At 49.4% G+C, this 18,519-nt stretch overlaps 1 protein-coding gene across 2 annotated transcripts in view; it reads right to left on the reverse strand.

Moving 5' to 3' along the window:
* Positions 1 to 18,519, reverse strand: part of LOC135811948 (serine-rich adhesin for platelets-like) — a 186,851-nt gene that overhangs the window by 48,632 nt on the left and 119,700 nt on the right. For both annotated transcript variants that reach the window (XM_065325225.1, XM_065325227.1), the window contains one exon: positions 4,719 to 5,135. In XM_065325225.1, coding sequence (XP_065181297.1) covers positions 4,719 to 5,135 — 417 coding nt within the window. The remainder of the gene's footprint in view (positions 1 to 4,718; positions 5,136 to 18,519) is intronic.

Raw genomic sequence — 18,519 nt, forward strand, 5'->3', positions numbered from 1 at the left:
ATCCAATACAGCAATTGTTTTTTCCTGGTCGTCCCTCGACCTGGCATTCTCCATAAGCAGTTGCTGATTACCGGTAGAGTGTCCTCCATTACTGCCTTTGCAAGAGTTACACAAGAAGTAAGATCAAGATGATCCTCACCACAAGAAGATCAAGAAGCTGAATACATGTACCTAATTGTCCAGAAAGACAGAAGATGAGGTATACTAGTATGTGCCGCAGCAGATGAAGAACTGCACAGCGCAGCAACCAAGTGGGAAGCAGAAGAAGATTGCGCAAGTCGGTCGATCAGAGTACCGGTATTATTTTATCCATGACAAAGGAAATACACATTGTGCAGAACATGAAGCATACACACTCGCATGGAAGAGATAATGCCGGAGTTGCACCCAGGGCCAGTACTAGACTATAGCTAGCACCACCAGTCATGTAGAGGCACGTGCATAATAGAGCTGGGTACATTAGTCATTACCATCAGCATCAGCACTATCAATCATCAAACTCCAGCTATACCTTGCACCCCAACAAACTAAGTAAGTTGATAGTGTTCGGAATCATCTTCGTGTTTCCGCCTTTACTGGTGCTGCCACAAATGAGCTGAACAAGTTAGTTAGTTAATTCGATACGTACTGGGGTGACAGGGATGATATGACTTTTCTCTTCGCCAACGAAGTGATGGAACAATATTCGTGTACTTCGAAGTATTTGCATAAGGAGCGAAGTTCTCGAGTCGTGTGTCCGTCATCCGCTGGTTCCGTCGTTCTCCATCGTAGGGAAAACGATAACAACTCAAAGACGATCCAGGTGTGGGAACATCCGATCGCGAGCAGCCCTTTGGTATTCTCAAACTACAGTATGCAAAATGGAACTTCTTTCGAAAAACACTGTTTCTTTCCAGTGCAGTCTTCTTTTTTTGCCACCCAAGCTCCGTTTCAAGTCCGGTGATCGGTGGTGAACTCGATGATCTTTGGCCCGAATCCTCATAGGCCGCACGGTATGACTCATTGGAAAGTCCTCTATACATGTACAAGTATACATGTACTAGTATACATGTATACTAGTATACATGTACATTTCACAAGTTTTCACTCCTCTCCATGCCCTGATTCTAACCAGCCAAGCCTGGAATGCAGTACACACTGGCAGAGCTCCAAGACCACGCATATAGACAGGATACCAGAAAACACACAGGCTGGTGACATTTACACCAGGGTATATGTAATTGTACATACCGTATATCGGTATAACGGTATAACGGTATAACGTTATTTCCACACATGTAAGGCCAAGGCGTTATATCCACCCTCACTTTAGAAAACCATGGAGTTATATCCGAATATAAGTCACACAAGTCACCCTCACGTAATAAAGCCATGGCGTTAGTAGTGAAAACAATTCAATGTGGAGGATGTTGCATGTGGTGTTAAGGTTGAGTTTAGTTCTTTTAATGAGCTCAATGTAGTGGTGGTTCTCTCTGCATGAACCTATCTCCACTGTCACATGTCACATGTCACATGTCATACCGCCAAGGCACAACCACACGAGTCTATTTTTGGCATGCCACCTTGCACACAATAGGTTCACCATTTAAAAGAGTATCGCTCACTTTCAATCAACAACAAGAGAGATCACTATCGGAGCACTGTCACCAGAAGTACCCCGAAATTAGAGTTCTCTGTCACTGAGCACCAGAACTTTATCTGGACTGGCCACGCTGTAATCATCTTCGTCAGAGGTTCCGCATTTTTCAGCTTCAGAGTGAGTACCACTGTCGTCACCGTGTGCAGAGATATCGCTGTCAGAGCCATCACTGTCAGAGATATCGCTGTCAGAGATATCGCTGTCAGAGTTATCGCTGTCAGAGATATCGCTGTCAGAGATATCGCTGTCAGAGATATCACTGTCAGAGCCATCACTGTCAGAGATATCGCTGTCAGAGATATCGCTGTCAGAGTTATCGCTGTCAGAGATATCGCTGTCAGAGATATCGCTGTCAGAGATATCGCTGTCAGAGATATCACTGTCAGAGATAACGCTGTCAGAGATATCGCTGTCAGAGTTATCGCTGTCAGAGATATCGCTGTCAGAGATATCGCTGTCAGAGATATCGCTGTCAGAGATATCGCTGTCAGAGATATCACTGTCAGAGATATCGCTGTCAGAGTTATCGCTGTCAGAGTTATCGCTGTCAGAGTTATCGCTGCTATACTCACTCTCCTCTCCGCTGACCACTTCTTCCTCGGGCATTTCTCTGTCATCGATGAGTTTCTGCAGGGGCGATTCTGGCTGTTCTGGACACTCATCAGTAATCAATCCACATTTGACGAATGACTTTGTGATCATCTCGCCGGAATGTCTGCCCATGCATCCACCACCAACTTTGCCACTGTATCGTAAGGCGCTAGCTTTCGCTTGCCAGTTCTGGTGAATTCCTTCTCACCTGGCACAAGCCTTTGGTTCCATGATTCACGCACTTCACTCTTAAGCAGTTTGTTCCAACAAGCATCACAGTTTCTCAAGGTTAAGCAACAGCAGCAGATTGGACTGGTGGAGGGGGAATTACTTTAGCATTAGGGCCCATCCGTAAATAAAGATACTTATTTAGAAACGAAAACTATCCGTTTTTGGGGGGGGGGGGGGTTGAGCGCTTGTTCGTTTCTCGAAAAATATCGATTTTGCATGCATGAGCATGTCCAGAAAAAAGACAAAAAATATTGATAATATGTACCATTTGTATGTGTTCATTTCTCAGAGAGGGGAGGGGGGGGGCGGGGTTGAAGAGAAACGACTAGTTTCTAAATAAATATCGGTATTTACGGAAGGCCCCTTACAGGATTGAAATTTGGACTTCGCTTTCTTTCTTTCTTTCGTATCTGACTTGCAAGTGTAGAGTTTCAGAGAGAAAAAGAGCAGTACAAGGCATGTGGCCTCTAAATTTCTATCACAGGGTTGAAGCAAAGAAGTCGTACCGGCCGGAATAAAGATAGATTGTGTTGCAGGGTGCCTCAGCAGAGCTGACACGGTATCGGCATGAGTGTTGCTCCAGTGCTGGTAGTAAACAAGGAGAGTCGGCTTGTGGGATACTTCCCGGAGTACCCCTGCTACACATTGTCCATCCTTTGCTTTATTAGATCACTAGCCACGCTTCAAGACTGCCAAATGACAGTCCTTCGGGAAATTTCCTTTCCAGATATTCTTGATATTCTGAATGATCAGCATTGGAATCAACTTGGTCCCATTGGCCAAAGTGGTCAGTACAACAGACAACCGAAGTTTCTCATGGCGAGTGATATGCATGCGAATTGTTTTGAAACCCTGCAAGTCGTACGTGTCGCTGCTTGGAAAGTCAAACCAGAAAGGGGACTCATCCATGTTTCCAACACCAACTGGCTAAAAGTCTCCCTCAGGATTGTCTTACAAATGTTTTCCTGGAATTGTGTGGCGAGGGTCTCCTGGAGAGCGATAATCTCAAATAATGACAATGTCTCTTTTGGCCATAACTTTGCCCGATGGTGGTGTTCTTTATTAGTTTCTTGCAACCCCATGTGGAAGGCCCCATTGAAATAATAATATGTCTCAAGTCCGCTTTTCCCTAGTTTTATCAAACAAACTACTGTCGTGGACATGGAAATCCAGTGGATTGACCGAGGCCGGCGCCCTCACTCAGCAGCTACAGAAGTAGTTAGTTGCATGCAGTGCACGGTCATGTTGATCCGATGCAACCAGCGCTCTGCAGCGTGTGTGTGTGTGTGTATGTGCGCGCGAGCGCGCGTGTGTGTGTGTGTGTGTGTGTGTGTGTGTGTGTATGTGTGTGTGTGTGTACTGCTTAGGGCGCGTTCAGACTGGCGTGAATAGCCGCCGGAAAGCTGCAGCGTAATCCCGGGAATCGCAATCACACTGCACATGTATTCCGCTGGAATGGCCAGTACATGTGAAGCTTCGACATTTGAAAAATTTGAGTTGAGTTGGATATCAAAATAAACTAATTCAGTCTGTTGAGATGCTGGATCATTGTGCTTTTGCTTGTGCTTGTCGACGGAAAGAATACTATGTCCGGAGTGTTTGGTGCTTGGGTGGCATTCATCCGCTCCGTGATCAGAGTATGCTTCTCGTTCGCAGTAACGTTTTGCCTGCAGAGCGGCCCGCAAAAATCACCACGTAGAGCTCCATGAACTCCCTCTCCATTGCTGAGTCGAACAAAGATTTCGGCATGATGGGAGAAGTAATTAGTTGGCAGTCTAGAAGTCAAAACTCAAAAGCATGCAGTCAGACTGCAAGAGTAGAGGCTGAAATAAAACGAAAAGACGAAACATGTGCTGCAAGGATATCAAAAGCGCTCCGCGTGCCGCCGGAATCTGCATTCCACTGGCCTGCAGAGTGGTGGGAAACCTTTTCCGTGTTTACGCTGGCGGGAACGTCACGTGGGCGATTCACCTTGACAACTTTCACATTCCGCTTGTTTTTTACGCCAGTCTGAACGCGCCCTTACCCACGGCTGCATGGCCAGTGCTCTGGGGCCGCTAGACTTGCGACCGGATTTCCATGTCCACGACAGTAGAATAGTTGTCTGTTGACTTTTAAAAATATTTCAATGGACATCATGATAGCAATGCTAGAATTCTAAGCATCCACAATGTTTGTCCATGGATTCAGTAACTCAAGTAGAGGACTCTACAACTAGTTGCATTAACCTGTTCATTTTGCTGGTTATGAATCTTACCTTGAATGATGATGGAGTACGTTGTCGACAAAGACTCGACTGCTCCATCACATCGGTCCAGTGCATCCTGGGGTGGCTGCCTTGCACTTCCAGAAGTATCTACAAATCTACAAATATAACTGGTCCTGTATGCTGTAGTGCATGTCACATTGAACCTCACACCAGCTGGGTTATCTCTGGTAAGCATTATACTGGAATCATTTCCCATGAAACTGAAAGTAGAGTTCACGTATTCCAACAGTCCATTTTGAGATGTTCCATTCACTGTGTTCACCATCTTTGTTTTAAGATCTAAAGTGGATGTCCAAGTGACGTTCATACCTGATGAACCCACAGTGTTACATGGTATATCATATCTCTGATCAGTGTAGTTGAAAACCATTGTTGTAGGAGTGACAGTGATACGATTCTGCCGGGCTGTACATTATCATGGGGATAGAATGTTGACGTTCACACACGAGCACACGAGTACACACGAGCGTGCACACACACACACACACACACACACACACACACGTGCACACACACGCACGCACGCACACACATGCACACACACGCGCACACACGCAAACACACACATGCACGAACCCATACACAGAAAACACAGACACACATGCGTGCACACACATGAATACATACACACATGCACACACAAACACAAACACACACACACGTACAGATTATGCATGAAGACTAGGGGAAAGTACCCATGTTGCTAGACGTTACTGGATGCATGTATGTGTAAGGCGTTGTTGTTGCTTTTCTGTACTTTGCATGTTAGCATGCTTTGAACCGAATTGAAATCAGTAAAAAATGTTACAGATGCTTCACATTGATTGAAAAGAATCATGAAAAGTCTTGTTCCATGTTCCAGGCACACCCAAGGCCGAAAAAGCACACAGATATCCATGTGTTCTGGCTCTCCTCTTTCAACACAGTTAGATACAGCAGTTTTGAGCAATTTAGACTCTACCGGCCAAACAGTTACCACTCAGGCTGTATACTTCCATAATAACAAACTAGTTTCTATTTCTATGTCAAAACGCTACCGTGAGTCAGTCAAGTGTCCATGATTTCACCGGGAACTGTTGGCACCACATAATAGCACCCACTTTCTGTCACTGAAGTTGGTGATTTTCCCGTGTGGTCTATACCAAGACCGTTGCTGGTGGCCTTGCCAGCCCGGGCACTGGAGGGAATAGTTGTACCGTGCAAAAGCATGTAGTTAGGTTATTTTCTCAGTCCTTTTGCAAATAGCCTATTCAGTGTTATGGTTCACAGTGGGTGGAAGTCAGATTCATAAAAGGGCCAGAGCTACCTACTTCATAGAGTTTTCTTCTTGCTCTGGTTGGCTTTTTGGACTGACCAAGGCTGATTTCATAGCCGCGATTTGGCCCAGAGTTTGGGAAGGTGGGTGAGGGGCAGCACCTGATGTTGCCACTCAAAGGCCACCAAGACACCCAAGGCTGCACTGTAACAAGCCCGGGAGTGAGTACCAACAACAGAAAACAAAACTGGAAGACTAGCTACAGTGTATTATCAGTGCGTGTTGTGGAATGTCGGCTTGTTTAAGTGCGGAGACAATTCAAATTTCAACAATCAAATCATCCCGATCCCTCAAGGAATTGTCATCTCATTACGAAACTTTCCACACAAGTGTATTTTGCTTGTGTTACCTACGTGTCAAAATATTCTTATATTCGGACTAAGGATAGCTGGGTTAGTGGTATGTTCCCACATTGGAACAACGGGATCACGGACACATAAAAATAGCCAATTTGGACGATACCGATGTGAGTGAATGGATCAATTCAAACGACTTTGGAGACGAAATGGATTGGTGAAAGAAACATTTCCCAGTGTTGGACGATGCAACCGATCCACCAGGCATGCGTCGTTGGCACTCATCGTGGCATGCTGAAGTTTGCCTAGTTATATATTTCGATCCGTTCTGTGTGTGGATCACTCTTGTCAGATCATTGTGTTTCACCCACCCACCTCCCATTTCTCATCTCTCATTTACTTTGCTAAAGTTATTAAAGGAGTGTTGGTCACGCTCATTTCCGGCTACTCAGAGCTCTCGGTCTTCGTCCCTCGCATGTGACTTAGTCACTATACTCTTGGCTCTGCCAAGATCCTGCTCTCTCCGTAGCCTCTTACTTCGCTGGCCAGCGCCATCCATACCGCAAGCTGCTGTGTGTGTGTGTGTGTGTGTGTGTGTGTGTGTGTGCTGTGTGTGTGTGTGCTTTGTGTGTGTCTGCTGCGTGTGTGTGTGTGTGTGTGCTGCGTGTGTGTTTGTGTGCTGCGTGTGTGCGTGTGTTGCGTGTGGGTGTGCTGTGCGTGTGCTGCGCGTGCGTGTGCTGTGCGTAAGCTACGGGTGTGTGTGCTGTGCGTGTGCTGCGTGTGCGTGTGCTGTGCATGTGCTGCGTGTGTGTGTGTGTGTGCTATGCGTGTGCGTGTGCTGTGCGTGTGCTGCGTGTGCTGTGTGTGTGCTGCGTGTGCGTGTGCTGTGCGTGTACTGCGTGTACTGCGTTTGCGTGAGCTGTGCGTGAGCTGCGGGTGCGTGTGCTGTGCGTGTGCTGCGTGTGCTGTGTGTGTGCTGCGTGTGCTGTGTGTGCTGTGTGTGTGCTGCGTGTGCTGTGTGTGTGTGCTGTGCTGTGCGTGTGTGTGTGTTTGTGTGTGTGTGTGCTGTGTGTGTGTGTGTACTGTGTGTGTGTGTGTGTGCCGTGTGTGTGTGTGCTGTGTGTGTGTGCTGTGTGTGTGTGTGTGCCGTGTGTGTATGTAGCATTATAGTAATAATGCAGATTAATGGGTGCGAGCGGCTGCTTCGTGCTACCACTCAAACTATGCTGCTATGAACGTGCGCTGTACGTGCTCACATGGTACTCTATGCATCGTGGCATTCTATGTGTCATACAACGTGACACTCAACGCGACATTCATTCATGCGCGACGCTCAACGTAGGCGGCATGCGTCGTAGGCACTCAACGTGTCATACTAAAGTTTGGCATTCATGCGTGTCGCTCGCCTCCGATGTGGAAGGCGTGTGGCGGCGTTATGATAACGCTTGCTCGTAACTTAACGTGGGTGGGTTTGGCGGTGTTATAATGGCGCTTGCTTGTAACTCAACGTGGGTGGCATGCATCGGTGCATGTCTTGCTAGAGTTTGCTCTGCTATATATTTTCGATTCGTTCTGTGCGACGATCATTCTTCCTTGCTCGTAGTGTTATATATTTCGATTCGTTCTGTGTGCGGATCACTCTTGTCAGATCATTGTGTTTCACCCACCCACCTCCCATTTCTCATCTCTCATTTACTTTGATAAAGTAAATAAAGGGGTGTTGGCCATGCTCATTTCCGGCTACTCAGGGCTCTCGGTCTTCGTCCCTTGGACGTGACTATCCTCTTGGCTCCGCCAAGATCCTGCTCTCTCTGTAGCCTCTCACTTCGCTGGCCAGCACCCTCCTAACCGCAAGCTGCTGTGTGTTGTAGTTAATGTGTGTGTGTGTGTGTGTGTGTGTGTGTGTGTGTGTGTGTGTGTGTGTGTGTGTGTGTGTGTGTGTGTGTGTGTGATGCGTGTGTGTGTGCTGCGTGTGTGTGTGTGTGCTGTGTGTGCTGTGTGTGTGTGCGTGTGTGTGTGTGCTGTGTGTGTTTGCTGTGTGTGCTGCGTGTGTGTGTGCTGGGCGTGTGCTGTGTGTGTGCTGGGCGTGTGCTGTTTTTGTGCTGCGTGTGCGTGTGTCCTGCGTGTGTGTGCTGAGCGTGTGTGTGTGCTGCGTGTGTGTGTGTGTGCTGTGTGTGTGTATGTGTGTGTGTGTGTGTCCTGGGCGTGTGCTGTGTGTGTGTGTGTGCTGTGTGTGTGTGTGTGTGTGTGTGTGTGTGTGTGTGTGTGTGTGTGTGTGTGCTGTGTGTGTGCTGTATGTGTGTGTCCTGCCTGTGTGTGTGTGTGTGTGTGTGTGTGTGAGCTGCATGTGTGTGTGTGTGTGTGTGTGCTGCGTGTGTGTGTGTGCTGTGTGTGTGTGTGTGCTGCGTATGCGTGTGTGTGTGTGCTGCGTGTGTGTGTGTGCTGTGTGTGTGTGTGTGTGTGTGTGTGTGTGCGAGTGTGTGTGTGTGTAGGTGTGTGTGTGCTGTGTGCTGTGTGTGTGTGCTGTGGGCTGTGTGTGTGTGCTGTGTGTGTGTGTGTTCTGTGTGTGTGTGTGTTCTGTGTGTGTGTGCTGTGTGTGTGTGTGTGTATGTGCTACGTGTGTGTGTGTGTGTGTGTGTGTGTGTGTGTGTGTGTGTGTGTGTGTGTGTGTGTGTGTGTGTGTGTGTAGCATTATGGTGATAATGCAGATTAATGTGTGCACGCAGCTTTGTGCTGCCACTCAATCTATGCTGCTATGTTTGATAGTGCTGTTACTGCATGCTCACGCTTTGCTGCTGGCTATGGTCTCTGTGCGGCTTGGCACTCTGCATGATATTGAATGCATCGCTCTACGTGACATTGAACGTGTCTCTTTACGTGGCGTTCATGCGTGTCTCTCGCCTCCGATGCGTGGCGTTATGGTGGGGATTGCTTGTAGCTCAACGTGGGTGGGTTTGGCTACGTTATGATGACGCTTGCTTGTAGCTCAACGTGGGTGGCATGCATCATTGCATGTCTTGCTAGAGTTTGCTCTGCTATATATTTTCGATCCGTTCTGTGCGACGATCATTCTTGCTTGCTCGTAGTATTTCACCCTCCCACCTCCCATTTCTCATCACTAATTTGCTTTGATAAAGTGAATAAACGCGGTGTTGGCCACGCTCATTTCCGGCTACTCAGGGCCCTCGATCGCCGTCCCTCGGACGCAGACTCTTGTAGATACTTGGCTCCGCCAACATTCTGCTTCGGCAGTGTCTACCCGGCCGACCCTGAATCCTCTCTCGTAGATACTTGGCTCCGCCAACATTCTGCTCCGGCAGTGTCTACGTACTACTCTTGTCTGACCTCTCTCGTGGCCCTGCCAAGATCCTGCTCTGGCAGTGACCCCTCTCTTTACTCAGGGCCCTCGGTCGCCGTCCCTCGGACGCAGACTCTTGTAGATACTTGGCTCCGCCAACATTCTGCTTCGGCAGTGTCTACCCGGCTGACCCTGAATCCTCTGTCTGTTTGTGTGTTTGTCTGTCTGTCTGTTTTGTGTCTGTTTGTCTGCTTTTCTGTCTGTTTCTGTGTCTATCTGCCTTTCTATTTCCTTGCCTCGTCTCCATATCAACGAGACATGAATCATTAATGACAGCTAATGTGACAGTGGCTACAGCGGGGCAACGTGCACGATTGCCACCGGCAATTCTATCAGAGCAGCATACCGTTGTGGAGAACAGCGCTACCGGCAATTCTGCCAGTTATGCCGATGGGACCCGTTGCCGGCGACAGACAGTAGGTTATCGAGCTTTGCGGCCTACTTGGTGAGGTCTGTGAAGCCAGGTACAGTGGCCAATTACATCTCGGCCGTTCGTAATCTGCATCTCGAGTGTGGCATGGATGATCCTACGACAGGCGCTACCCTGCTACCGCGCATGCTTAAGGGTATTAAGAGAGTGAAGGGCAATGCTCCGTCCATGACCCGTCTTCCACTGACAAGTGATCTGATCCGGTCAGTTGTGGACCGGTTGCGGAATGACCCGACTTCTACTCCAGACGATCGCGTTATGCTGCAAGCCGCAATCCTGTTGGCGTTCCACGGCTTCCTGCGGTGCGCTGAGTTTACTGTAAGCGATCACGCACCGTTCGACCCAAGATTTGATGCTGCCGGCGATAGTGTGAAGATAGCATACCATGGTGGTAAGCCCGTGTTACATTTTGTTGTGAAGCGGTCCAAGACGGTCCCGTTTGCCAGAGGCATGACCCTATACATCGGGCCAGCAACGCCGTAATATTATCCCGTTGTTGCCATGGTCGAGTATTTGTCACGCAGTAAGCCGCCGTTGTTGCGGCCCTTGTTCCGGTTTAAGTCAGGCGCACCGCTGACTCGCCGTCGCTTCACTGCTAAACTGAGAGCCCTCCTGCAGTTGTCCGGGGTGAGTAATGTGGCTGATTATAGTGGCAACTCCTTCAGGATTGGTGCGGCGACGACGGCTGCTGCAAACGGCGTACCTGTGTGGAAAATCCGTGCAATGGGTAGGTGGCAAAGTGACTGTGTTCTAATGTACATTCGCACTGATCCGTCGGACCTGCTGTCTGTTTCTATGGCTCTTCACAGTGGGCCTATTTAATTGTGTGATGTGCCCTGTATTCATGTGTGTGTTGCATGGACTCTTGGCGATGGCCTCATTGATACTATATTTCGTGCTGAGACAATGCACGAACCATTATTGCCTCTACCTTACTTCTTACTTTCCACCCTGGGCGACCTCTCGCTCTCCTGCTGTTTGCACAACTGCGCTCGTGGCTTCTTCGGTGCGGGAATTGCCGGCCATTATGGGCCACGCTCATTTCCGGCTACTCAGGGCCCTCGGTCGCCGTCCCTCAGACGCAGACTCTTGTAGATACTTGGCTCCGCCAACATTCTGCTTCGGCAGTGTCTACCCGGCCGACCCTGAATCCTCTCTCGTAGATCCCTGGCTCCGCCAACATTCTGCTCCGGCAGTGTCTACGTATTTCTGTCCGTAGCCTCTCACTCCGCTGGCCGGCACTCCCCCATACGGCAAGTTGCTGTGTGTTGTAGTTAAAGGGGAACTACACCCAAAAATCAAAACTTCATGGTCCGTAGAGTTTTGGACGCTGAGTCGAATGGTGAAGGTCCCACTTCGATCCGACCAAGCGTTCTTGAGATATATCAGTTTGCAATTGTCCTTTTCGGGTCCGTGCCGTGACGTCACAACCCCGTGACGTCATTGAGACTTGGTGATCCTTTGGCCAGATCCAGAAACACTGGGATTTCGCATCTTCTTTCTGTTTGTCCATGGAAGAAGAGGGTATTTGTGTCATCATGGCTTCTGGCTGTGTTGTTGGCTACTATAATCTTACTGGTAACCCCCCTGGGATGAACCTGCACCAATTTCCGAAGGATTGTGCTTGGCACAGGCCGAGCAGTGCACCATAGCAGCTATCAAGCGACATAATTATTTGCTTGACAATTTCGGGACTACAATGTAAATCCTTCGCGTGTGTTCCAGCCATTTGGCAGAGGAGGATTTTCAGGAGGAATATTATGCACTCATCCGATGCGGACGCTGGTGGATGAAACTGTGGTGTGTCCTTTTTCGCACGCCACGCTGTGAAGCGTCAGTCGAAAAGCGGAGGTGAGTGCAATATTTCAAAAACACTAGCTACTGTATGTAGTTCTTTCTTTTCCAAAGCATTTGTAGAATTGTTTTGGACTACATCACTACGAAATGTGAAGCTTTCCGAAACCGGCTTGATGAGGTGGACGGCAGTAGATCTCCTGTTTCCCTAGGCTATACTGCGTGCGATCGATGAACCTGTCTGCGATTGCTGTTCTTGATTTTACAGGAAGAAGATCAAGAGCCGCTGTACCATCGGTCGCAGTGACTCACTGTTGAGCTACGACCACTGCCACCGACCCAAGGTTATAGGAAGGACTGTTTGCAGCGCCAGCGCCTCTAGCTGGCATGTTTTTTTTCCTGTATGAACACACAGTATGTACTGCTGATAAGCTACATCACGCAATGGCCCGCAGTTCAAGGAGAGAAGATAGTCCACATACCGGCAACAGTGTACACCTATTCGGGAACTCGTTGCGTTTCTCAGTATGGATGCAGATGAGAGCCAGACGTTATTATTATTATTGTGTGAATGCGTGCAAGCGCGTGAGTGTGTGTGTGTGTATGCGTGCAAACGCGCGAATGTGTGTGTGCGCGCGCACGCGCGTGAGTGTGCGCACACGAGCGTGAGTTTGTGCGTGCGCGCGCCCGTGAGTGTGTTTGCGTGCACGCGCGTGAGAGACAGACATTATTATTATTGTGTGTGTGGGTGCACGTGCGTGAGTGTATGTGTTTGCGCGCACGCGCGTGAGAGACAGACATTATTATTATTGTGTGTGTGGGTGCACTTGCGTGAGTGTGTGTGTGCGCGCAAGCGCGTGACACTGAGTGTGTGTGCGCGCACTTGCGTGAGTGTGTGTGTGCGCGCACATGCTTATGCTTTTGTGTAATGTAATTATAACATTCCAAAGATATTCATGTCATCTATTCTGTGTTCTCCTTTATGTCATTCTCTCTCCCTTGCGGGAGGGACATGGAATGACAAGTAGTAGATGCATTGCCGTTAGTGATCCTGAGGAATGTGTGCGTGTGCAACCAAGTGCATGAGTGCGCGCATGTGTGCGTGCACGAGCATGTGCACAGGCACTTGTATGCTGATGCAGTCGTGTGCGCACGCGCTTGTGAAATTGCGTGTCTGCGTGCGTGCGCATGTGTGACTACTATACTATGTGCCCACCAAGGTGAGCACATGTGCGTGCGTGTGTGTGGGGCGCAGGCGGATATGTGCACACATTTTAGAATGATAATCAAGAAGGACAGAGCTGTTCCGGTAATGCAGTCATGAGACACCACAGTAGGGCAAAACGCACTCAATATGCTACTGTGCTGCTGCTAGAGTGCACAGCGTAATTATTGGTACACAGCTACGTGAAATACAAGAGAACGTCTCAGCATTCTGTAAAGACTAAGTGATAATGCAAAAGGTGAGAATGTATTTCGCCACAATACGAATTGAGGTGCAGTCCACTTGTGTGAGATAAAGCACAAGTGAACCGATACACATTGCACGGATATAATGCTAGCCATGTTACGCAGCAAACTCCATGTACAGCCTACAGGAGTAGGAGTGAGGAGACTATTGATCTGAGTACTGTGCGAATACAAAATTTCACACAATTTACGATATGAAGAGAACGATTCGATTTGTGAGCATTACGTAGGACTATACTGTGAAAACACTTACGGATTGTCAGGGTTGTTTGAGCTGCTTTGGCTGCCGCTTCATTTCTAAATAGCCTAGCCAACCGGTTGCCACATGTTGCTGATGGAGAGCGACTTATCCAAATGCAGTAATTTCTGCTTCATCCACATTTACAGTCAGAATGGAAGCCACCGCTTGCGCTGCCATGTCCTTTCCTGAAAATTTCGGCTCATGCCCGAAGCCAAACATTTTCAGCTCAGGCTCTGAGCTTTCAAGCTCGTCTGATACGTCGGAATCGCTCATAGTGAGGACGTCTTTGTCAGAACTATTCCTTTCACATACCAAAATACCTGTACTTCTGAGCTTGGCCCAAGCAAGCGAGTCTCAATGACGTAGAAGGGCGTGTTGGGGGTGTGTCGCGGCCGCATGACGTCATGGCGCGTCCCCCGAAAGTACAATTTAAACCGAAGATATCTCCGGAAAGCTTGGTCGGATCGAAGTGGGACCTTCACCATTCGACTCAGCGTCCAAAACTCTACGGACCATGAAGTTTTGATTTTTGGGTGTAGTTCCCCTTTAATGTAGCATTATGGTGATAATGCAGATTAATGGGTGCACGCAGCTTTCTTCTACCGCTCTATCTATGCTGCTATGTTTGATAGTGCTGCATGCTCACACTTTGCTGCTGGCTATGGTCTCTGTGCGGCTTGGCACTCTGCATGATATTGAATGCATCTCTCTACGTGACATTGAACGTGTCTCTGTTCATGCGTGTCGCTGGCCTCCGATGCGCGGCGTTATCGTGGCGCTTGCTTGTAACTCAACGTGGGTGGGTTTGGCGGTGTTATGATGGCGCTTGCTTGTAACTCAACGTGGGTGGCATGCATCGTTGCATGTCTTGCTAGAGTTTGCTCTGCTATATATTTTCGATCCGTTCTGTGCGACGATCATTCTTGTTTGCTCGTAGTGTTTCACCCTCCCACCTCCCATTTCTCATCACTAATTTGCTTTGATAAAGTGAATAAACGGGGTGTTGGCCACGCTCATTTCCGGCTACTCAGGGCCCTCGGTCGCCGTCCCTCGGACGCAGACTCTTGTAGATACTTGGCTCCGCCAACATTCTGCTTCGGCAGTGTCTACCCGGCCGAACCTGAATCCTCTCTCGTAGATACTTGGCTCCGCCAACATTCTGCTCCGGCAGTGACTACATATATCTCTTGTCTGACCTCTCTCTTGGCCCTGCCAAGATCCTGCTCCAGCAGTGACCCCTTTCTTTACTCAGGGCCCTCGGTCGCCGTCCCTCGGACGCAGACTCTTGTAGACACTTGGCTCCGCCAACATTCTGCTCCGGCAGTGTCTACCCGGCCGACCCTGAATCCTCTCTCGTAGATACTTGGCTCCGCCAACATTCTGCTCCGGCAGTGTCTACGTACTACTCTTGTCTGACCTCTCTCTTGGCCCTGCCAAGATCCTGCTCTAGCAGTGACCCCTCTCTTTACTCAGGGCCCTCGGTCGCCGTCCCTCGGACGCAGACTCTTGTAGATACTTGGCTCCGCCAACATTCTACTTCGGCAGTGTCTACCCGGCTGACCCTGAATCCTCTGTCTGTTTGTGTGTTTGTCTGTCTGTCTGTTTTGTGTCTGTTTGTCTGCTTTTCTGTCTGCTTCTGTGTCTATCTGCCTTTCTATTTCCTTGCCTCGTCTCCATATCAACGAGACATGAATCATTAATGACAGCTAATGTGACAGTGGCTACAGCGGGGCAACGTGCACGATTGCCACCGGCAATTCTACCAGAGCAGCATACCGTTGTGGAGAACAGCGCTACCGGCAATTCTGCCAGTTATGCCGATGGGACCCGTTGCCGGCGACAGACAGTAGGTTATCGAGCTTTGCGGCCTACTTGGTGAGGTCTGTGAAGCCAGGTACAGAGGCCAATTACATCTCGGCCGTTCGTAATCTGCATCTCGAGTGTGGCATGGATGATCCTACGACAGGCGCTACCCTGCTACCGCGCGTGCTTAAGGGTATTAAGAGAGTGAAGGGCACTGCTCCGTCCATGACCCGTCTTCCACTGACAAGTGATCTGATCCGGTCAGTTGTGGACCGGTTGCGGAATGACCCGACTTCTACTCCAGACGATCGCGTTATGCTGCAAGCCGCAATCCTGTTGGCGTTCCACGGCTTCCTGCGGTGCGCTGAGTTTACTGTAAGCGATCACGCACCGTTCGACCCAAGATTTGATGCTGCCGGCGATAGTGTGAAGATAGCATACCATGGTGGTAAGCCCGTGTTACATTTTGTTGTGAAGCGGTCCAAGACGGTCCCGTTTGCCAGAGGCATGTCCCTATACATCGGGCCAGCAACGCCGCAATATTGTCCCGTTGTTGCCATGGTCGAGTATTTGTCACGCAGTAAGCCGCCGTTGTTGCGGCCCTTGTTCCGGTTTAAGTCAGGCGCACCGCTGACTCGCCGTCGCTTCACTGCTAAACTGAGAGCCCTCCTGCAGTTGTCCCGGGTGAGTAATGTGGCTGATTATAGTGGCCACTCCTTCAGGATTGGTGCGGCGACGACGGCTGCTGCAAACGGCGTACCTGTGTGGAAAATCCGTGCAATGGGTAGGTGGCAAAGTGACTGTGTTCTGAGGTACATTCGCACTGATCCCTCGGACCTGCTGTCTGTTTCTATGGCTCTTCACAGTGGGCCTATTTAATTGTGTGATGTGCCCTGTATTCATGTGTGTGTTGCATGGACTCTTGGCGATGGCCTCATTGATACTATATTTCGTGCTGAGACAATGCACGAACCATTATTGCCTCTACCTTACTTCTTACCTTCCACCCTGGGCGACCTCTCGCTCTCCTGCTGTTTGCACAACTGCGCTCGTGGCTTCTTCGGTGCGGGAATTGCCGGCCATTATGGGCCACGCTCATTTCCGGCTACTCAGGGCCCTCGGTCGCCGTCCCTCGGACGCAGACTCTTGTAGATACTTGGCTCCGCCAACATTCTGCTTCGGCAGTGTCTACCCGGCCGACCCTGAATCCTCTCTCGTAGATACTTGGCTCCGCCAACATTCTGCTCCGGCAGTGTCTACGTATTTCTTTCCGTAGCCTCTCACTCCGCTGGCCGGCACTCCCCCATACCGCAAGTTGCTGTGTGTTGTAGTTAATGTAGCATTATGGTGATAATGCAGATTAATGGGTGCACGCAGCTTTCTGCTACCGCTCAATCTATGCTGCTATGTTTGATGGTGCTGTTACTGCATGCTCACGCTTTGCTGCTGGCTATGGTCTCTGTGCGGCTTGGCACTCAGCATGATATTGAATGCATCTCTCTACGTGACATTGATCGTGTCTCTGTTCATGCGTGTCGCTGGCCTCCGACGCATGGCGTTATCACATGGCGTTATCACATGGCGTTATCACATGGCGTTATCGTGGCGCTTGCTTGTAACTCAACGTGGGTGGGTTTGGCGGTGCTATGATGGCGCTTGCTTGTAACTCAACGTGGGTGGCATGCATCGTTGCATGTCTTGCTAGAGTTTGCTCTGCTATATATTTTCGATGCGTTCTGTGCGACGATCATTCTTGTTTGCTCGTAGTGTTTCACCCTCCCACCTCCCATTTCTCATCACTAATTTGCTTTGATAAAGTGAATAAACGGGGTGTTGGCCACACTCATTTCCGGCTACTCAGGGCCCTCGGTCGCCGTCCCTCGGACGCAGACTCTTGTAGATACTTGGCTCCGCCAACATTCTGCTTCGGCAGTGTCTACCCGGCCGACCCTGAATCCTCTCTCGTAGATACTTGGCTCCGCCAACATTCTGCTCCGGCAGTGTCTACGTATTTCTTTCCGTAGCCTCTCACTCCGCTGGCCGGCACTCCCCCATACCGCAAGTTGCTGTGTGTTGTAGTTAATGTGCTGTGTGTGTGTGTGTGTGTGCGCTGTGTGTGTGTGGGTGCTGCGTGTGTGTGTGTTGTGCGTGTGTTGTGCGTGTGTGTGTGTGTGTACTGTGTGTACTGTGTGTGTGTGTTGTGCGTGTGTGCTGTGTGTGTTGTGTGTGTTGTGCGTGTGTGTTGTGCGTGTGTGTTGTGCGTGTGTGCTGTGTGTGTGTGCTGTGTGTGTGCTGTGTGTGTGTGCTGTGTGTGTGTGTGTGTGTTGTGTGTGTGTGGGTGTGTGTTGTGCGTGTGTGCTGTGTGTGTGCTGTGTGTGTGTGCTGTGTGTGTGTGTGTGTATTTGTGCTGCGTGTGTGTGCTGCGTGTGTGTGTGTGCTGTGTGTGTGTGTGTGTGCTGAGTGTGTGTGCTGTGTGTGTGTGTGTGTGTGTGTGTACTGCGTGTGTGTGTGTGTGTGTGTGTGTGCTGCGTCTGTGTGTGCTGTGTGTGTGTGTGTGTGCTGTGTGTGTGTGTGTGTGTGTGTGTGTGTGTGTGCTGTGTGTGTGTGTCTGTGTGTGTGTGTGTGTGTGTGTGTGTGTCTGTGCTGTGTGTGTGTGTGTGCGGTGTGTGTGTGTTGTGCGTGTGTGCTGTGTGTGTGTGCTGTGTGTGTGAGCTGTGTTTGTGTGTGTGTTGTGCTTGTGTTGTGCGCGTGTGTGTGTACTGTGTGTGTGTGCTGTGTGTGTGTGTGTGTGTGTGTGCTGTGTGTGTGTGTGTGCTGTGTGTGTGTGCGCTCTGTGTGTGTGGGGGGGAGGGGGTATCCTACATTATGTTCAGCAGTGTCTTTGCTGTTTGTGGTATGCAGAGCTCACTGACTTGTCAGTTAGAGCACTCTGGGAAGGTATGGTTGTGTCTTGTTTAAATCTTGCTTTTGAAGATTTACTTCATTGCTATCGGGTTTAGCCTCATTCTGAGTGCACAAAAGATGAAAGTTGTGAAAAATTCTACATACAGCTTTAGTTCATGTACTATTATGTTGATAAAGT

The sequence above is a fragment of the Sycon ciliatum genome, chromosome 3 (genome assembly GCF_964019385.1).
Source record: "Sycon ciliatum chromosome 3, ocSycCili1.1, whole genome shotgun sequence".
Classification (NCBI taxonomy): domain Eukaryota; kingdom Metazoa; phylum Porifera; class Calcarea; order Leucosolenida; family Sycettidae; genus Sycon; species Sycon ciliatum.